Source organism: Corvus brachyrhynchos, unplaced genomic scaffold, assembly GCF_000691975.1.
Source record: "Corvus brachyrhynchos isolate BGI_N302 unplaced genomic scaffold, ASM69197v1 scaffold3, whole genome shotgun sequence".
NCBI classification, from domain to species: Eukaryota; Metazoa; Chordata; class Aves; order Passeriformes; family Corvidae; genus Corvus; species Corvus brachyrhynchos.
In genome coordinates this window covers 887,251-909,343 of record NW_008237619.1, presented here as the reverse complement: position 1 = coordinate 909,343, position 22,093 = coordinate 887,251, and the positions used below count along the sequence as shown (strand labels likewise).

Sequence of the window (22,093 nt, the reverse complement as noted above, 5' to 3'; positions counted from 1 at the left end):
ACCGTGCCTTTCTGTTGGAAAAGGTCAACTGGAACAACTCCCTCATTTTTCACTGAGATGTATTTCATTGCCCATATTTCCATCTCCTCCTACCAATTGGCCTAAAATGACTTTTCTAATGGCACAGTTCCTTATGTTGCCTTGAACTGGTCTAGGTGATGTTGGGAACCAACTTTGTTTAAGATGTCCTCCAATACATTTTCTAATTTGGGGGAAAAAGAGAAAAAAGGATGATTTTTTTCCACACAATCCCTCTTGATCCCACAACCAGAACAGCAGAGGAAGTGCATAATCACTGGTAGACCTACTACACAGCACAAGCACATGTCCCACCCAACAGCTTGGTGTGGATCCAAGGTTTATCCTGTCCTGAGGCATGTGCCAGGTGATTCCAGGATGTTTTTCACACATGGTAAGTTGAAATCTAATTCCCAGACATCTAACAGAGAAGCTGATGGTTTTCTTCCCACTGGGGAAAGCCTGCAGGAGGCCAGCTGTTTGTGTCTGTGTTGGGTGCCCAGCTCCATCAAAGAGTAGTGGATGTCTGCCCAAGGCTGCAGCAACTTTAGCAGGAGGAGGGAACAGGAAATGCCCATGTCCAGCATTTTAGGGATGGGCAGCATGGATTGCAGATACAGTGCAGCTCATGGCCAGCCCTTGAGGGCTGGCTAAGCAGCTTGTTAAAATCCTCAGCCTATCTGAAAGTGACATTGAAGCCTGGGATAGACTACATGGGAGAATGGGTACCACAGAATAAGAGGGGATGGTTAATGGGAGATAAGGAACAACTGGGATTTGAACTTAATTACACTTGTTATGGACTGCCCAGGGGAGAGGAGCTGGTGTGACAAACCCACCCTCCAGCTCTGGCACCAAGAAGACCTTGCCATGCCAATATCAGCCAGCATGTGCACAGCCCAGGCAGAAGCAGGCAAAAGTGAATGCTAACATCTCTGCACTGTTTCTGTGGGTGCTGAGGATGCTCACAGCAGCAGCAGAGGATGAACCTTTCCAAGGTTAGTCATCACATCATTTCCTCCCTGAAAGGGTGGTCAGACATTGAAACAAGATGACCAGGGAAGTGGTGGGACCACAATCCCTGAAATTGTTCAAAAAATATGTAGGTGTGGCAGGCACTTGGGGACATGGTTAAGTGGGTGTTTGTGATAGTGCTGGGCAACAGTTGGACTCGATGGTCTTAGAGGGCTTTTCCAACCTAAACAATTCTGTGATTCTGTTATCACAGAGGCACCATGCATTTCCAGACAACTCAAAGGCACTTGTGCTCAAGAACAACCAAAGCCCTATGCATTTCAGTGTCACCCCTCCAAGCACCCTGATCCAATCTGCACTCAGGGTGCAGTTAATGGTGCATGTATTTTCCTAGAAGCAGCTAGAACTGCAGGCTAATCATGAGAGTGTATTTTACTTTCTTACATCATGGCTCATTTTCCACCTGTCCGAAGGCACTGTTGACTGTACATGTGCCCATTCAAGCACCTGCTCCTAATGAGGGGAATGGACAAACAAAAGTCCCATCACTGCCTAGATGCAGAGGTCTCTAGGCAGGAAGAAAAGCAGATGGCTGAATCACTAAATGCTCAAGGCCCCTGCTACCATTTGCTATTTTGAATAATCTCAGCTTGCATCAATGTTTCCTGCATTCATCTTCACCTTCCAAACAACCTTTCATCTCCAACTGATTTATAAGCAGGGAAGCAAGATGCTCAGGCATGTTGGAAACTGCTACATTTCTGGCTGTGTATGTGCAAGGAGACAAGAAGCGCGGAGGGGGGCACAAGACAGCAGCCACTGAACTGTGCAAACTTCCTTGATGGGAGAGTTCGCCTGTGCTAAGACACCACACATCTGTAAAAACCCTCCCTAGGAAACAATCAGCTGCTGTCTTGGTGCTCTTCGCAGTGAAAGAGGAGGGAGGACAGGAAAGCAAAGAATACAGGACAGTGCTTGGAGTGACAAGACCAGGGAGAATGGTTTTAAACTAAGAGAGGGAAGATTAAGACTAGCTATGAGGAAGAAGTATTTTTATGATGAGGGTGGTGAGGCCCTGGCACAGGTTGCCCAGAGAAGCTGTGGTTTCCCCATCCCTGGAAGTGTTCATTGGATGGGACTTAGAGCAGCCTGGTCTAGTGGAAGGTGTCCTTGTTCCAATGAGATGAGTTTTAAGGCCCCTTCCAACCCAAACCATTTTGTGATTCTGTGATAAGACATGGTCCTGGGCAACTGGCTCTGGGTGGCCCTGCTTGAGCAGGGGGTTGGGCATGTTGACCTCCAGAGTTCTCTTCCAATGTCACCCTGGTATTTGAGTCTGTGATTTTTGACTCTCTGCCTAAGCCATGGGCAGCTGGAGGGTAGCAGTTGAGTCCCTCAAGACTTGATGGATCTGGTTAATGTTTCTGCAAGAGCTGTCCCCTGCAGTAGCCCTGGGGAAAGAATGTCCTCAGTTTGTCACAATATCTGCTCACATCTGGATGATTTGGCCAAAACTCACAGAGAAACCAGAGAGCTTATACAAGACTAAGAAAGAAATCTGTAGCAGAGGAGAGACTTGGGCAAAGTCTCTTACACTGTAGGTCTAGACTCTACACTACCCTTTTCCCTCTGGAAACTCTTCCACACAGAAACTCCATCCTCCCTTCTGGATTGTTCCCACTGTCTCACTTCTTCCCTCTCCACCTGGCAGAGGTCAGTCTCCATTCCCAAACTGCCAGGAAAGTTAATAATGTGACTGTGAACAGCCTCCCTCTCCTGCTGTCCAGCCGAACTGCCTAATGGAGCTGGGTTTGAGGTGCCAAGGAGTGGGACTATCCTCCATCCTGCCTTGAATGAGCTGTCTTTTCCACACCCTCTGGATGGCACTTGCTATTCTGGTCTTTATGAATGAATTGAACATATAATAGTTGTCTAAGTACTTAAGGGTCCAACCAAGCTGGTGTGTGCATGAGCATGAAAAAACCCAAGGTTTTTCTGGTGAGCTAAGAGCAGTATCTCATCTCAGAGGTGTCTGAGATGCCAAGTTAATGTGTATGACCTGTGGTCTGAAAGAAATGAGCTGTTAGCAGCTCAGGGTTGTGCTCTCCAAGCTGAGCCATGGGTTTGTTGACTTCCTTGAGATTCCCCTTGGCATGGTCAGGATGCCTGCTGATGAGCAGTAATGATGCATTCTCAAAAGTGCTATGAAGCCTTCTGGATCCCAGATGTGGGATGATCTTGGCATTCCTAACAAATCATAATTGTTTAGGTTGGAAAAGCTCTCTAAGATCATGGAGTCCAAACGCTCTGCCAGCACTGCCAAGGCCACCACTAATCCATGTCCCCAGCTGCCATATCCACATGGCTTTTAAGTGTTTCCAGGAATGGGGAGTCCACCATTGTGTTGGACAGCCTGTGCCACGACTGGACAACCCTTTCAGTGAAGAACTTAATGAACTTAAATTTTGAAGGATGAGGTCTATTTTATGCTTCATCATGGAGAAGTATAGCTTGATAGCTACAATTTTTCAGGGCTTGCAGTGAGTACTCTGTAATAGAAAACTCCCTTTATTCTGTCTACTCAAATGTGGGTCCAGGACATGGGTGAAACTCTGCCCCAGTTCCCTCAGCTCCCCAAGAGACATGGTGGGACCTGCTCCATGCACTGTCAGCTGTGTTAGGGAAATGCATATGCAGACTTACAGGAGCTCTGATAAGAGCCCATGTACTAGTGAGGATCTCAAGCAAATTAATCCAAATTTATTTTTAACTGGATTAGTTAAATGGCATTAACATCCCAAATAGATTATTAATTTGATGATATTGATGAGGTATTAAAGTGCTCTTCATTTCATATTTGTTTTGGTTTAGTTTTAATTAATTTTGGAGTGGAATTAAGATAATTGGAGCTAGGGCTTCTGAGTGACTTTATCAGCCCAGGAGTTCACCACTGGTTTAACCAGGATGATTTAATTCATCCCTTGAGATGTGGCTGGGTTCTCCTAGTTGTTCCCTACTGACTGGATTGTCCTGTCCCAAACCATGGGAAGACAGAGGACAGGCAATTCCCTGTTTAAGGCTGGTGCACTAATGCTTGAGGAAGGGGTAGTGAGGCACTGGCACAGGTTGCCCAAAAAAGTTGTGAATGCTCCATCCCTGTAAATATTCAAGGCCAAGTTGGATGGAGCTTGGAGCAACCTGGTCTAGTGAATGGCATGCCTGCCCATGGCAGGGGGTTAAAACTAGATGATCTTTAAGGTCCCTTCCAACCAAAATCATTCTGTGATTCTATGATTCAAATAAAATTCTCCCAGAGTCTAAAGGTTTGGAGGGTGGGTGCTCCAGAAACCCCTGGAGATGCATTGTCTGCAGGGCTGAAGGGGTTAAAAAGTTGTTAAGTGAGGAATTAATCAAGTCAAGTTGAAATGAGTAGGAGCACTGCATGGTGCATACCATGTCAGGGGGCATGTAGTCAGGGAGGACACTGATGTGCCATGTCATTGCATCCTTAAGGATCAACGAACAGGAGGTGGGAGAGAGGGAGGAGCATGGCATTACCCCCACAGTCATTCAGAGAGCAGAAGAGGATGTGATGGAGGAGGAGAGGTTAGGAGAGCTGATCAGCAAGCTCCTGCCTTCTTCATTTAAAGTCTCCCAAATTGAATTGCTACTGTTTTTTATCCTTCTCTGGTCCCAAACTCTGCTTCTGTGGATGTTACTGTCAGTAATCTGCTCTTAAGTGGGATAAACCTCCTTTCAACTTTGTACTAAACAAATCCTCAGGTCTCTAGTTTTCCATGGGCACCTCCCAAAAGCATCTCTTGCAGGATGAAACAGGCAGTCAGTTTCTCTGTGGGAAGAAGCCCAACAAAGATATCCAAGAAACCCAGCCAGATCTGAAGAAGGACAAATTGTGCCAAGCTGAAAAGAAGCAGGTCACCCATCCAAGGGTGTCTGAATGGGAGACCAAAAGAAGGGCAAGTATCTGAGTACTGCCAGCAGCTGCTGAGGGTGGGTTTCAGGTCCCAGCAATGGTGAAGGTCTGAGAGGGGCAGCTGGAAACAGTGAGATCTTTGAGCCCTGGGGTTTTCTCCTGGTGTCACAATGCCATGTCAGAGCTGCGTTTGCAGCAAATATTGGAGAATCTGACCAGCTAGGTGGATTTAAATTGAGTTTGGATGGGACTTCATCACCCTCACTCCAAAGGCTTGGTAAGGATGGAAGGTCCAAAGTCCTCCCTTGTTCTTGTAGGACTTCCTTTATCCAGTGGATTAGCAGTGCAGATGGTGGGGGACAGTCCTCCAATAGATCACAGCCATGGCCCCCCTCTTACTTAAGGACCCGCCAGAACAGAAGAGTGCCAACACATGGGACAGAGAAGTTTCTCAGAAAAGGATAGCAAGGTGGCTTTGGGCCATTTGGCCATGACTTTCTTTTTCCCTGACAATCCCTCTTCCAGCCAACAGAAGGAAGCAAAGGGAACAGCCAAGACCTCTGGAAATCAGAAATTGTATTTAATGTCATGGGCCATGACACAAGTCCCCAGTTACAAATAATACCACTCTTCTGTGAAAAGAAAGGAAACATTCCTGGCAGTGATTGGTTCACATGAACTGGAACAGTCCCCTCTACAGTGCCTTGTAATTCCCCAGAATCACAAAACATTCAAATAACCTCCATCACGGTTTGTGCAATGATGAGAATGAATGAGCCACGGGATGGAGCCTTCCCAAACTACAGCTTCAAGGGTTCAACTAATTCTCCAATAATTCATTTTAGTTATGCTAACAATAAAACCAGTAACACCACCAAGGCCACAAGCACAATGACAGAGGTTGCTGCAGACAACAAGGTCCAGCTGGCACTTAGATAACCCCAAGGCTTGTAAGAAATGTCCTGGTGGCTCTTCACAGGGAGAAAACAGTGTGGCGAAGACCACAGGGGCCTTTCCTGTACAGCAGGTTCTTTCCAGGCTGCCCTGAATAAAGCCGGCATGATTAACCCTACTGGGGTTGCTCTGAATGATGACAGCAGCTGAAAACAAAATATGTCCCTGTCTTGGGTTAAAAGGCAAATGTCTGCCAAGGAAGGCAGGAACCTTCCTGGAACAGGAAGAAAATACCCCTCCCTCCAAGCTATTTTAATTTCAAAATTACAGGGCTTTCAGGCAAAAAAAAGTAGAAAAAGGACTAACAGTTCTTTACTAGAATATATATATATATATATATATGTATCAGGACAGAACAAACCACAGTACAATAGCAGAAGCTTCCAACCCACCAACTACAGTTTTTCCCTATGGTGTAGTTATGATCACGGCCGGCAGGGGGCGCAGGCGGCTCTAGCGAGGCAGAGAGATGCCGTGATCCCCTCAGCCGGCGCCGGGAGGGACGGAAGGAACTTGCTCCTTTTGCAAACTCAGGGTTCGATCTCAGCACTAACAAGGAGCAGCTGGCAGAAGCAGGGAAAGCAGGCAGATTCGATCGTGGTGCCGAATTGTAGCGTAGCAAAGTCCTGGAGCCGAATACACAAACTCCCGCAGCACCACGCTCTCCTCAATCCCCGAATGGAAGGAAGGCAGGACCCACCCCCATCAAGTCTCGGGTCCGAGTCCACAACTTACCGTGGCATCACGCCACAACTCCCGAAAAACCCTGAACAGAAAAGCCCACTCCCCCAGCCAAAAACTCCCCAACCCCACAACAACTCCACTGGAATGCCAGGGGACTTCTTTTTGTGTCTCGATCGCTGGCTATTCACCCAAAAAAGTCACCCCCTCCCCCTTCTAGCGTCTCCCTGAAAACAACGGGAAGAAATTAACTGAGAAACCTAAAAAACCACAACAGTCCCCAAAATTTCCCCCAAGACGTTAATTTTCACTTCCTACTGCTAGAATGGACTCATAACCCAGGTTTTGTGATCCAAAGGTGAGATGTCTTGCCTAAGCCAAGCATCCAGCCCCAATTTTCAGTCAGCAAGAAATATGGTGACCTCTGTTTGAGGACTGTGGTAGAGATAGATCTTGTCAAGATTATGCTTACACTTTTCCAGTTTCACCTTCCTCATCTGGGGTTACCAAAGCACCATGGCTGTATGAGGGAGGATGGTGACAGGACAGGATGGGACTGGGGAGAAAAAGCCACAATGTCCATTCACTTGCCCAGAGGATGCAATTTGTTTTTACTGTTAGGCTGGGTGTATCCTTCATCGTAAAGATGCACTGATAAATGATGAGGAAGGGATTGTGAACACGGAGATAGGGTTTGGGCAGCAGCAGACAGATTACTGATAGTTTTTCAACATAGCATAGATAGAGCAGTCCACAGCATCCAAAATCACTCTGTAGGCAACATCAACACAGCAGACATCACTGGTCATCTGTTCAGACATACTCTAGCCCAACCAGATTAATTTTACACCTTTTGGTGTATTTTTCACAACTTTATAATGCAGCTGAGCTCAGCCATGTATTGGAATTGAAGAATCATAGATTCATTTAGGTCATAAAAGCCCTCTGAGACCATCAAGTCCAACCATTACCCCAGCACTGACAAGACCACCATTAAACCATGTCCCCAAGTGCCACATCTACACAATTTTGAAACAATTCCAGGCCAATTGAAGGACTACAATGAGGGCATATTAAAAAAAAAAAAAATATATATATATATACACACACACTTTTTTTTTTTTAAAGGTAGGTTTTAAATGCAGTGAAATTAAGCAGAAATAACTTCTCTGGGCAATGAACTGGACCCTGACTTGGATTCTCACTGCAGTTTTTCTCATCCCCCTTTTGAAAACACTCAAGCTCATTTGGGTCCTGCCTGGCTCTGATTCTCAAATCATTAATTGAAATGGAATCAGTTCCAAGGGGGATAAATCCAACAGCAAAGTGGTACTTGTGCAAGGGTGGTATCAGCAGAAGGCGCACCTTGCACACACTGCAGTGGCCTAGCTCATCACTGGCATGCTCCATGTACTGCAGCATACTGCAAATTCACACTGCCCAGAGAACAGATGCTCATCCCAACCTCTCTTTGCTTCCAAGATAGCAAACATGCACAGGGATCCCTTAAAAGCAGTGTTTAAAGCTGTTTCCTAAAATAAGACAGCAGGCAGCACATGCTGCCTCCAAACACTTGACCATGCTATGTTTGCTGCTGGGATCTGGTAGGATTAGGAGGCACACTTAATCTTCCCAGAATGCCTAATTCTCCAGGGCTTAACAAACTCAATCTACACACAAATACAGCCCAGAGTCCTGGATGCCAACCCAGTCTGTGTCCCCACATCTCACTTCCTTGTGCCCCTTGTGCTGGGACTTTGGGAAAGTGGCGTCGTTCAGCCTGAAGAAGAAAAGGTGAGACCTTAGAGCCCCTGCCAGTGCCTAAAGGGGTTTAAAGAGAGCTGGAGAGGGATTTTGGACAAGGGCCTGGAGGGACAGAACAAATGGGGATGGCTTCAAACTGCCAGAGAGCAGGGTTAGATGGGATATTTGGCAGAAATCCTTGGCTGTGAGGATGCTGATGGCACAGGTTGTCCAGAGAAGCTGTGGCTGCCCCATCCCTGGAAGTTTTCAAGACCAAGTTGGGCAGGGCTTGGAGCAACCTGGTCTAGTGGAAGGTGTCCCTTACCATGGTAGGGGGGCTAGAACTACATGTTCATTGAGGTCTCTTCCAACCCAAAACATTTTATGATTCCATGTTTCTATGACTGAAAAAATATCTTGGAGAAATAGTATTATGTGATTGCCTGGTTATAATGCTCTCTATATTATATATTTTTTAAATTTTTCTGCTGTCCTTTTGTGGAACTTCCTCTATTTTCTCCCAGAGAAATGGGGAGAAAGGCTCCACAGAACCCTCCCGGCCCTCCCCCAGGCAGCTGCAGCCAAACCCCATACCATGCTCCCTCTACTGGTCTTAGTGGTCCTCTTAAAAGAAAGGAGAGACACGGAATGCAGTGAAGCATTCAGGAGCGGGGTTCCATGTCCATTAGAAAGGGACAGGAGAAGGATCATTGCTGGGCTGAGCTGGCAGCTGAATTTCAGCAGAGATGTTGGTCCAACACTTCGTAAGTGGTGGATTATGGCCGCAGATAATTTACAGAATATATATTTGCATATAATTATTACAGTCACAAAAATCATTGCATTAATGTATGGTTTGGGTTGGAATGTGATAAATAACATAGAGAATAGAAATTTTCAGTTCTCCTGAAGTTGCTGAATAGAGTTTAAAGCCTAATTAGCAAAAAACCCCATAAAAGGATGTAAAGGTATGCACGCTGGATGATAAATGCGTCTTACCAGTGGAGGAACAGATAAAGAGGACTACAGTGGGGTTTTTTGCAAGTTAGGTAACAAGAAGCAACAGCATATGCCTAAAGAAAAATTTCAAGGAAAGGTCACCTTTCAAATCGAAGTATTCACTGAATAGGACCACCAGAGATCCCTTTAGAGGATCCTCCAAGATCATAAAATGATTTCCAGTAGGAGGCATGCAAATAAGTTCTAGGAAAAGTGATGATTTATGTGTTAGCTAGGAGACACGCTTTAATGAACATGTATGATTATAATGGATAAATACCTTATTGTAAAGCCTTATCACACACATTAGATAAAAGGAGATACCCCTGTAATATGTTCTGCACAGATAAAGAATGCCTGCTTTCTAACACTTCAAATTGTATTAGAAAGCTTATTTTCTGGCCGATTTCACTATCAAAGGGGCCTTAAAAACATTCCACTCCCTGCCATGGGAATGGATACCTTCCACTAGACCAGGTTGCTCCAAGGCCCGTCTAACCTGGCCTTGGACACTTCCAGGCACGGCACAGTCACAGCTTCTCTGGGCAACCTGTGCCTTGGCCTCACCAACCTCACAGCCAAGAATTTCTTCCAATATCCCATCTAAATCTACTCCCTTACAGTTTGAACCCATTCCCCCTTGTTCCATCACTATAGTTTCTGATTAACAGTCTCTCTCCATCTTCTCTGTAAGGCCTTTTCAGATACTTGAAGGTGCTGTGAGGTGTCCACACAACCTTCTCCAGGATGAACGGCCCCAATTTTCTCAGCTGTCTCCATAGGACAGGTGCTCCAGTCCCCTTTTTGACTTCGTGGCCTCCTCTGGACTTGCCCCAGAAGTGCCATTTAACCTTCTTATGTTGGGAGCACCAGACCTGTGCACCGTATTCCAGGTGGGATCTTATGAGAGCAGAGAAGAGGGTCATTTCTGGTTGAGCAGGAAAGCTGATGGGCATGTCATCTCTGGTCCTCACTTTGCTCTGGCTCCCCTTAATCCTTATCCCAGGCCCTACTCCATTCAGGATGGACTCTCAGGCTGGGTTCTTATTTTTTCTTTTGGGCTGGTGGGTTCTTTGGATTTTTGGGCTCCCGACTTCATTATCCTGGACTGCAGGACCCAGCTTCTGACTCCAGGTGATTTCTGACCAGCTGGGTGCATCCCATCTGAGTTCTCTCAACAGGCAATGGGTTTCTAAAGGAATTACCTTAGAAATTCCCATTTCCTGATCTACCCTTGAAGCTCTCTTCCTTGCACAACCCATGAGCTCTTCTGCTGCATTCCTCAGATTTGTACCAAATGGTGATGGCTCTGAGGCAGGACTTGCTGCTACTCCATGCATCCACACCATGCCAAGGGGACACCAGATAAAAGAGTAAGGGCAAAGGCCAGCCACATGCATTAAGTAAATCAGGGAATGTCACAGAAGCCCCTCTCAAGAGAACAGCAGCTCTGTGAGACTGCCCAGTGCACACACAGATTTACCCATCCATCCCCTTCCTCAGCAGAAGGGGATACTGACATTGCAGGACACCCAGGATCTCTTGATTTTGGTTAAAACTTGGCCCTGTGCCAAATAGGTAAATTCTGAACAACCTGAAGGGCAGGAATGTTGCAATATAAACATGGAAAACAAAGGTGAGATTTACCTAACAGCTGTAATGCAGCAAGGTTAAATAGGTGTGGAAAAGACAGATGATTGAAGGATGTGGTTTGTGAACATGGTGATCCCCATTTTTTACTGTGTCTTCCAGTAATCTGGGAGCTGGGAAGATTATCCTTCAACACTAAACTTCTAGCACCCCATGCCATGACTGCTGACCCCAGACTGTATCCAGACTCCAAGGACAAAGCTGGTCCCTGAAACACTGAAGAGCCGATGGATTGGTGGCACTTACCGTGATGGGGAAATAGTCCCTCATGTACCTCCAGATGATGCAGTTCCGGAGGATGTGGATCCGCCGCCCACCCTTGCTGGGTTTCTCCCTGTCTATTAACCACCATGCAGCATAGAGGGTACTGACCAGCCAAAAACGAGTGAAGAAGAGGGCGATGAAGGCAGCTGTACAGCACTGTGCTGAAAGAAAAGCCAGCAGTGACTTGGCAGTTGGATTAGGTGGACTTTGGGAGAGGAATAGTTCACTTGGAGAGGCATTTTGGTCCTGGGATGTAGCCCAAACCTCCACTGAGCTTGCTGCTGAATATGACAGTGTGAAGGAACCTCTGATGCAGAGGTGGTTTCTTTTTTATCCTCCCCAGGAACCTGAAAAGACACCAAGCACCTGCCTTGTAGCAACCACCAATTTTTCCAAAGGCCACCATGTCCCCCTCTTCCCAAAAGACTGATGGATCTCACTGCATTCACAGTGGATTCACATTCTCATGGATCAGCTCTCTATCCTTTGCTGTCTTGCTTTTCTCTGGAGTCAGACTAATCTCTGCAATGATAATGGCCTTGTTTTACTCCAAAACTGCTGTTAATACCCCCTGATGACACCTGATACTTTGCAATGGCAGCAAAAAGGGTCCTATATCCAGCCTGTACAGTCCCCAATAGCTTTTTCTTGAGCTAATGATTCCCTATTTTAGTTGTGTCCATGATTTATACACATAGATAAGATTTTACTCTTTACTGAGTTTTTTATTATTGATTTTGGACCCTTTCCTCCACTTCTCAGGTTCAGTCTCAACTCTTGGAGTCTAGAGGATTTTCAGTTCTTTCAACTCGATGTCATCATGAATTTTATAAGAATGTTCTATTTCATTCTCTAAGACTTCCATAACTTGGGACTTTCTCCAGTTAGTGCTCAGCTTTTACCTCTACCTCCCACCTCCCTTATACCCTATGTTTTGGCATGGGAACAAGAGAAGAAAAGTCTTTGTGCAAACAAACATCATTTGGTACATGAAATCCCACTCAAGCCCAATACTGTCTGCAGAGACTGGAAAGTGATGATCAGCCACCAAGCTGCCACCTGGTAAAGCAGATGTGTGCCTGGGAAGAGCTGTGTCCTCTCCATCTGTTCCTCTGGAAGCCTTAGTATTGCTTGTGAAGGGAAAGACTGAGCTGAAAAATACCCAAAGATTCATCCAAGTCCTTTGCCCTCCCCAGCTCATGGGTTACATAATGTTTTATACATTTTGTTCTACTTTGGGTCTTCATCACAGATCCACCACCCAGGGCTGAAAGATATGAGGATGGAGATGCCCTGCTCAGCTTCAGCTTCAGCTGTGATATAGATGCATCCACACCCTCATGCTCTGAGACATCTTTTCCATCTTTGGGAATCACCTCGTACCTGCTCTCTCCACCTCATCTCAGCTAAGGCCTGTCAGAGAAGTGAAATAGGATGCTCTCATCTAAGACCTTTGTGTACCTCCTGTTTGCTTTCACTTATGGATAAATAAGTGGATCATGTTTGTAGCTTTTCTTTTTTGGTGATGAGTCACCCTGATTACAAAGCATGGAAAAGCAAATCCTTGCCCCTTTTTAAAACACTGTCACGATAGAACCAATAATCCCTATGGGGGGGAAAAGTGCAATAATCTAACAGGATCCTAAATCCCCTTAAAGCTGAAATGGGATTGTTTGTCTTCCTATAAGTAGAGACACTGCAGCAGGCACCTGGGTAGGCACTACAAATTTTCCAGTGGAAAAAAACCTGCAGCTCTCTGCAAAGCAACAGTTCTAACCTGCAATGCATCCTGCAGGTCAGAAAGAACTACTGCTCCCATCTGGTGCCACACTTTTAATGGAATCATAGAAGTCCCCTCAAATCTGGCCTTAGACACTTCCACGGATGCAGCACTCACAGCTTCTCTGGGCAACCTGTGGTTGCCAGGGCCTCACCACCATCAGAGCCAAGAATATCTTCCCAATATCCCTTCTAACCCTGCCCTCTGGCAGTGGGAAGCCATTCCCCCTTGTCCTGTCATTCCAGAGCCTTGTCAAAAGTCCCTCTCCAGCTCCCTTAGAGCCTCTTTAGCACTAGAAGAGGCTCTAAGGTCTCCCCAGAGCCCTCTCTTCTTCAGGCTGAACCCCCCCAGCACTCCCAGCCTGTCTTCAGAAAAGAGGGGCTCCAGCACTTGGAGCATCTCTGTGGCCTCCTCTGGACTCGCTCCAACTGGAGTCTCACAAAAGTGGAACAGAGGAGGAGAATCCCCTCCCTCAACCTGCAGCTCATGCTTCTTTTTCAAATGCCTCAGACATAGACTTTATAACTCTCAGGAATTGCATAGAACATGAACTGCAGCTCCAGGGTCCACATGATAAATAAACACAATTTTACTACAGCTGGGAGTTAGGTTGTCAGGCCTGCTGCAAAACTGTGCAGTGCCTAATTCTCTTTTTATCATACTGTGCAAAGCTCAAAGTACATTCTGCAAAGTGAAGGAGTAGTTCTGGTCCAAATCCATGCTTTATCTCGCAATTATATACTTATTAAGTTCTTCCTCAATTCGTTTGCAATTCACCTTTTTTTTTTTTTCAGAGCAGAATTTGCACTCAGTGACCTTCATTCAATTTTAAGTTTTGGGGGGTTTGTGTCCTTTTAAAACCTTTTGGTACTCTGTGGGAAAGGAGCCCATTCCTGTCCCAGAATGGACTGTCAGTCTGAAAGTTACTGTGGATGGGACCAAAGAGACAGGAAAGTTCCAGAAAATGTACAGTTAAATCTTCATCCAAACCAATTCCAACCTTAGGCAGGCACCTGATTATTTATGGTCTGTAGTTTGGTGAGAAGGAGACACTCTGTAGCACTGTCTGGACACTGAGACTTTCTGGGCCACCAGTGGCAGAGTATTTGCCACAGAGCTCTACTAGTGCTTCCCAAAAGCCATGTCAGGTCCCCAGGTTGAGTCCACCACCACCAGTCCCACTGCTCAGAAGAAATGGGCAGGTTTGGGTGTGAGGTTGCAAACAGGCGTGATCCTCATCTCCTCCCTCTGCAGGTCTGGACTCTTGTGCTATAGTCCAATTGCACATACTAAATTGCTATAAAATGGCTTAAGCCCTTACACAGAGCCCTTTCAAGGCAGACAAGGGCTGTAAGAGCAGGGCTAAGGGCATCATGCAAGTCTTTGCAGATGCATCAGTTCTGTTATCTGAAAATAGCCAGATAATTCTGGGCTGGGCTGAGATTAGCTGCTGCACTGTCTGCACTGTCATGGAAAGTGGAGACTGCTTCAAACCAAAACTAAAACCAAAGGGTCCTTGACAAGAAGGAATGCCATGTGCAGACCCTAAATCTTGCACTTTCTGACCAGTCCAGATGCAAGAAGGTTTCTTTGTGGTTGTCCATGGTGAGATTTGGCTTTGGATGAAGCATTCATAGGATGGTCTTGGACTCTGCACTGCACCTGTTGAGCAAGGTTGCAGCAACTTTTCATGGTCCAGGACTCAGCATCTCACATCTCTATGGCTGTATGGGACTCAGCAAAGAAAAGAGACATCAATTGATGGCTTACTTGTATTCTTTCACAGGCCAAGTGGTTTCCTGGGATAGATTCCTTCAAAGAAGCTCAGAGCAAAAATGAAGTGGTGGGTTTCTTATGCTGAGTAGTTTTGCTGTGAGCTGCAAATCCCTCTCTGGACAAAAAAATGGCCATATCACAGAAAGCACAAATATGCCATGGGGTCCAAGTGAGCCATGGGTTCCAAACAAGCCACAGGTTTCAAAGCACATGGAGGACTCTTCTGGCCAAGTCTAAGCAGCGACCATGTCCCATCAAAGTGCTGCTAACCCAGAATTTGTTCATTCAGCCTGAAACAGGGAAAACTGCAGCCTACAGAAAGAGATTTTTTTTATCGCAACAGCCCCAAAGTGAGTCAGATTCATACTGCGCTTGTCAGGAAGGTTTGCAAAATCATCACAGAATCACAGAATGTGTTGGGTTAGAGGGATCTTAAAGACCATCCAGTTCTAACTGCCCCACCATGGGCAGGGATACCTTCCACTAAACCAGGTTGTTCAGAGTCCCATCCAACCTGGCCTTGAATGCTTCCAAGATGCATGTTCCTGAGGTCCCCAGTGCCAGCCTGGAGTCCCTGATAGTGACCACCTACACTGATACGGCACCCTTGGGCACAGCTGATCTGGGCAGACTGTGGACTACACTTAGCTGCCAAGGAAGCCTGATCACACCGGTACCACATTGCCCTTTAAGCCAATCCTAATGACTCAAAGGGTTTGAAGGTTGGGTTTGTTATGCTGGGTCTGCAGAGGCAGCATGCCCAGGTCTACTGCCCCTGCACTAGGTTTGTTTGCCATGGTTCAGCCCTGCACTCATGGTTCTGCATGGTGTGTCTGGATGGACGTCCATGCCCAGTGGAGAGTAGGAATGAGAGAGGCAGCAGGAAGCAGTGCAGCAGGCTTGGGCACCAGCCTGCTGATTTCAGTTCTCTGCAGTAGCCTGGTTCCCCTCTATTACGAGGGGGCACTGGTCGGTACTCGGATCATGTACTGGAGAGGCAATGGGGTCCTCACTCCATGCCCTGCAACCCATTCTTACACCTTGAACTCTTCCTACAGCAGCTGTCAGCCTCTGAAATAAAATGAAACCTTTTGTCTCCATGCTCTTGTCAGGAACATCCTCAGGAAAACTGGCAGGGCAGACAATGCCTGCCTGTTGCAAGGGATGCTGGAGCAGAGCTCCTTGCCAGCACTGAGGCCGAGCTGCTGCCCTCACCCACCATCCTGCCAGGAATGAATGAGTCCCTTGCCCAGAGCTTGGCTTTTCAGGCGATGCATTTGCACAACCATAGCAACAGCTGCCTGCAATCAGTGCTGCTGGGATCTCTGGTCGAAGACCTGTGCAGCGGTCAAATGGGTGTTTTCAGAAGCCCTCTTCTGGCAGCAGAAGCACAAGCCTGTCTCCCAAACAATGGAGCAGCCAGCAGCTAAATCCTGCCCACGGAAGGTCTGAGCTCTGTGCCTGAGGGTTATAACAGTGCAACAAGGGGTGCTTGGCAGCTCACGATGAAAATAATGGTATCTCTTAGCATCTACCTTATGCAGTTGTTAACTGGGAGATTTTGGGTGGAAAGCTCCAGGCTCAAAGAAACTTTGTAAAATGAACCAAACCAGCTGGAATTGCTTCATAAGGTTTTGTTATCACCTTTCTAATGCCCTTCTTAAGAGCATTTCTTAACTGCTTTTGGTTTCAGATTGTATCACCAAAAAGACCCCAAACTAAAACCAAAACCAGAAACAAACAAACCCACAAAAACACACCAAAACACCCAAACAACAAATCAAATTCTTCCGGGGAAAGAAGATAAGTTCTGGAAGGTCAGCCATGGGAGGAGGAGTGGGTTTGGGTCTCATCCCCATGCAGAGCAAGCTGCGTTTCCCTGCAGGAGATAGAACCTGTGTTGCAAGTAACTCCTACAGCTGTAGAGGATTCCTTCCTCCTGGCCATTTGCTGTCATTCTGCTGGCTCCAGAAGTAATTTTCATCTGTGGAAAGTCAAGTGCCAGTTTGCTCCCAATACCAAGAAGGAAAAAAACCTCAAGTACAAATTGTTTTATTGGAAAATACTGTTAAAACTCCATAAGCCCCAACTGCATCCATGCTGGGAATGGGGATGTGCTGTTGGATCCCTTGTTAGCACTGCGACCACATCTCTACTGCATCCCAACTGATTCATGTACTGTGGAAGGAAATGCAGGTGGCAGGGACAGAGAGGGAATCATGGAGCACCCCAAAATGTCCCATCTTGGCCAGCTGGGTCCAAGGCTGCACAGCTCTTGCCAGATCTCCATCTTTCTTGCCAGGACACATTCATGTCTCCTCCTGACAGGTGTTCTCTGGTGGCAGAAGGTTGATCACAGGTGGCATCTCTTCTTCACTGGAATGTTGATCACAGGTGGCATCTCTTCTGCTCAGGTAGACCCCCAGGGTTTATAACACAAGTACACAATGGCAGCAAGGGTGGCTGTTTGGCACTTCTCTTCCAAAAAAAAGGTAGCTTCACCCATCCCGGTGACCAGCAATGGCCCCTGGCCTCTGGAATTGCCCAAACTGGGCTAATGTGTAGTTCAGAAGAGTGATACTTAGCATGGACAAATCCTACACCAAGAAACATTTAAAGAGCTACACTATCTGGACCAGTATGGCGCAGTCCTCCGGTCCATCAGATACCGGTGCAAAGGTGGCCATTCAGACTTAAGTCTGTGGCAGAATTTGGAAGGGCCCATCTCAGAAACCAAGTGGGACTCAGAAGCACAGCCTGTGCTTTCTGTGCAGGTATAGTTCTGGAGATGTTTGTGTACCAGGAAATGGATACACACAAAGACCTGCTATGTTCTGGGGCTAGTCAACAACTGTATTGCCACAACAAATGAGGAGCTTTATGCACATCCCATCTGAGATTCACAACTGGCATAACAATGGGAAACTCTGTGATGTTACCTTTTAGCTTGGCTCCTGATGGGCTGCAGATGGCCCCTGACATTTTACAATGATTACCTGCCTCTGATACTCCTATCTCTTTATTTCCCTAACGCTAGGAAACACTGGGATGCCACCTTCCAGCCTGATGGGCTCTAAATGTCTCCAGGCAGTTTGTACTCTCTGATGATGCACTTCTGGGTCTCCCATCTCTTTTATTTCCCTGTGCATCCTATCCAAAACTGCATGTGTGTCATTTCCATCAGCACCTGATGCCATCCACCAAGCAGTGAGTTTGTCTGCATCTCAGTTTGCTGGTGTGTCTTTTCCTCAACTGTTTGGGTTTTCTTTGAAAAACAACCTTTTCGAATGTTCAGGGGCATCTGTAAAAAGTGAAGTGTCTGTTCCCAGGGCTGCAAAGCAGAGTCCTCAATGCTCTTCTTATGGTACCATTCCTCAAGCATGGTAATTCTGTTTCCCATCCCTAACACCAAGCAGAGCAACAGCTTAAACCAGGAAAACTCTAAACCTAAAGGGCAAGAGAAACTGAAAACCCCACCCAGGTTTAGATGCTGCATAAGACCTGTAAATATTCCCATGCACAGGCAGGCAGCCATACACTTCCTTAGTGCCACCGTGCTCTGATCAGGTGGTGAGAAGAAGCCAAAAACACTGGCACAGATTGCTCAAGGAAGCTGTGGCTGCCCCATCCCTTGGGGACCTGTTCAAGGCCAGGTTGGATGGGGCTTGGAGCAACCCAGTCTAATGGAAGGTGTCCTTGCCCATGGCAGGGGATTGGAACTGGATGATATTTAAGGTCCCTTCCAACCCAATACTGCAATTCTATGGAAAGCTTCTCTGACTTCTCAGAAAAAGGAAGAAGAGGTGTCTCTTACCTAGACCCAGGAAGCTGAAGACCCATTGAACCACTGATGCTGTCTGAAGCCTTCTCTGCAGTGGCAGAGACAGCGGAGCGAACTCAACCTTCATCTTGGGCTCTGCATGCACGTCTTGCAAGGAGAAGGAAGCAAGTGGTGAATGCAAAGTGCAGTCACCTGTCAATATCTACCCAGTGTTACAGTAGAAGGGATTGTGCAACATACAGTGGCAGTGGTGGCTGCACACAGCACCATCCCATACAGGGAGGAGAGGGAGGTGTCACGGACTTTACACCATCATGACTCACAACATTGTTAGATGGTGACAATTTTATGCTTCTACCACCCAAATCTGGGAAGTAAACTCAATTCAGGACCCGATCCTGCCTTCAAGATCCTGTCTCTTTCAAATTTTGCAATATTTGGATGTTGGCAGAGACAATGAGGCATTCATGCCTGTAAGCCAGTTTTATTTTTGCCCTTCCCCTACAAATCACCCTGTGCACAACAAGAAGGGACAAGCAGAAGGGACAAGCACAGGCAGGTCAGTTTTGTTCACAAGTGATGTGATATGGATGGGTTTCAGTCTCAGCCAAGGAGGTGGGGAGACAACACAAGGGTGTTTCACTGCTGAGCACAGGGTACATGAGCAACCTCATGCCTCTGCCAAGACATGAATGGATGGTGGATGGATGGGGCAGATGAGTGTCCATGTGCATCCTTGCACACATTTATATAGGTGCAGAGAAAGGAAATACTACTCTCGTTTTGCATTTCTGTGTCCAAGCAGGTGCACAGTCTGAGCCTCTGCCTTGTCATGTGCAAAGAGATGAAATTTACTATATGGAGAAAAAAAAAAATCTGAAATTTTAGGGGAAAAAACCTCAAGGAACTGAAAAGACACTCAGATAAGCAATCATCTCATGGGAGGGCTGGGAAAACCAAAGGTCTCATTGTAACCAGGATACAGAATAATATCATGAACAGATTGCACTGAGCAGTGAGCACTGTGAAAGGACTGGCCACGTACAAAGGCTTTACTCACATGTGTGCGGGGCATTTCAAATCCCAAGGTCACTGCAGCCAAGAATTACAGAACAAAAGTAAAACCAACCTTGGCAGAAGCAAATCAGATATGTTAGCTGAAAAATAATCCCTCCCCTTTGTCAGGCCTAGCAAGATGCTGGGCTATGAGGGATCTGTTAGACTCCATTTTCCCAAATCACTATGACAACAGGGCTCTGGTGAAAGGGATCTTTTCCTAAAGGCATCAGTTGCTTTAATTGAGCTAAAACTGGTTTAGATTTCACTCAGATCTCTCCCTATCCTTTGTCTTCTGCTGCAAATGTCAGGACCCTGCCTGCTTCAAGAAAACAAAGGAGGTTTTTAATTCTTTCAGCACTGTTACCTGGAGACAGGATGTTCCCTGGTGAGAAACCATCAGTGATTTCCAAAATTCTGTGGGGAGATCTGTGGGCCCAGGGCTCCTGGTTTTCCTGGGCTGCAACACCAACACCGTCAGAGAGGTGGACGGTGGGACCAAGGAGGGGTTAGATTGGTTATTAGGGAAAATTCCTTCCCCAAAACAGTGGTCAAGCCCTAGCACACGCTGCCTGGGGCAGTGGTGGAGTCCCCATTCCTGGAGGGATTTAACACACATGTAGATCTGGCACTTGCGTTAGCCGTGGGCTTGGCAGTGCTAGAGGAATGGTTGGACTGAATGGTCTTGGAGGACTTTTCCAACCTTAAAAATTCTATGACTCTATGAAAAGTACTTGCAGGGAACCTTCTGGTCCAGTGATGATGTTTCGGGGTGTTTTCCATCCAGCACTCCTGTCCTTGTTGGAGACTAGCCATGCCAAGGAACTCTTTTGGTTTTCACTAGTGGAAAGAGTCACACCTGTGCCCTGGGGACACCCAGACATGTGGAAAGCACTTTCTGCTCCTGGAAATTTCAGGCTAAGCCCTAGACCAGTTGTATTGCTTATTACCAAAGCAGTTTTACTGCAGAGAGTCACAGGTGTTTGCTTGTGGCTTATTATGACAAGGAAGGCTCATCCTCCAGATTTATGAGCAAGTCGGCTCCTTGGAAGAGCTGAGTTAAGCAATGCTCAGCTAGGTAAGAAATATTTATGTCCTGCTTTGTGGTGGTTATGTCACTTGCTTTTTGTCTTTCTACTTTCTTAATTAAGGACAGAACAATAACTACTTATGGAGGGCTAAAAAACTTCTGCTTAAATAAGAGAGGAATCATAGATTTCTACTCAGGACGAACTGGAAGAGATGCATCTCCTTGCTGAGTGTAGATAAAATAGAATCTGTGACTTAAAATCACTGAATCACAGAACAATTTAGGTTGGAAAATTCTCTAAGTTCATAGAGTCCACCCATTCCACCAGTACTGCCAAGGTCACCACTAACCCATGTCCCCAAGTGCCACATCCACATGTCTGTTAAATCCCTCCAGGAACAGGGACTCCACCACTGCCCTGGGCAGCCTGTTCCAGGGCTTGACAACTCTTCTGGGGAATAATTTTTTCCTAGTTTCCAGCTTAAACTTGCCCTGGCACAACTTGCAGCCTTTTCCTCTGATCCTGTCTCTTGTTCCCTGTGAGAACAGACTGACCGTCTCCTAGCTCCATTCTCCTGACAGAAGTTGTATAGAGCAAGAAGGTGTCCATCCCCCCTCAGCCTCCTCTTTCCTGTTTTAGGGAAGATCAGTCTCTGAACTCGCTAACCAGTACGTGACATGCCCAAACACTGAGCCCTGATCTCTATATCTTATATCCTGATACCTTAGTCGGTCTTATTTCCTAATAACTCAGGCATTCACAAACTTATGGGCCATGATAAAGCTCCAACTACATTCCCCTTGGCTTTTCCCTTTTCAGTTATATATAGTTTCATTTATTTAATCTCCTATGGTTTGCATTTAGTCTGGGAATATCAGGTTCCTTTAATCCCTCAATAAGTCATCTCTGTAATACCTCTGTCAGTGGCCATTGTGACTCAGTGGAGCAATGTCTCTCTCAGAGTATGAGGAACCTGTAAGCTCAGAGTCATGGAACTGTGGGTTTTTCAAGTCACCAGGCTTTGCGAGTCAGCATGGTAGGGCATGCCCATGAGACTTCACAGGCTGCACATGGACACTGGCCACGATCCAGGATCAGCACTAAAAAAGTGTAACACAGAGGATCTGGAGGAAGAAATGCAAGGAACAATGCAGTGGCTCATACAGGATGCCAGGATACTTCATAGTTGGCAGGAGCAGCTGGCCATAGCTACCTGTGGACTTCCTTGTTGTGGCGGGTTGAGTTCGAAACCGGGCGGAAACACCAATTAAATGTAGTGGTTTTGGTTCAAAATATTCATTACTTATTTATTTTCCTTCTGTGAGATAAGAATTAGGAGAAAAGCAAAGCAGGCACAAACCTTAAACAGTTGCGGTACAATGAAAGAGTTTTATTACTAATAGAATTAAAAGTAAAGAGAAAATAACAAAACAAAATTAAAGCAAATCCCC

The 22,093-nt window shown here is 46.3% G+C and overlaps 1 protein-coding gene across 1 annotated transcript in view; it reads right to left on the bottom strand.

Moving 5' to 3' along the window:
* Window positions 1–18,692, bottom strand: part of MOGAT2 (monoacylglycerol O-acyltransferase 2) — a 23,714-nt gene extending 5,022 nt beyond the window's left edge. Inside the window, exons 1-2 of the mRNA XM_008631665.2 lie at window positions 18,589–18,692; window positions 11,201–11,379 (exon numbers count right to left, since the gene is read on the bottom strand). Coding sequence (XP_008629887.1) covers window positions 11,201–11,379; window positions 18,589–18,682 — 273 coding nt within the window. The 5' untranslated portion in view covers window positions 18,683–18,692. The remainder of the gene's footprint in view (window positions 1–11,200; window positions 11,380–18,588) is intronic.
* Window positions 18,693–22,093: the final 3,401 nt, after the last annotated feature.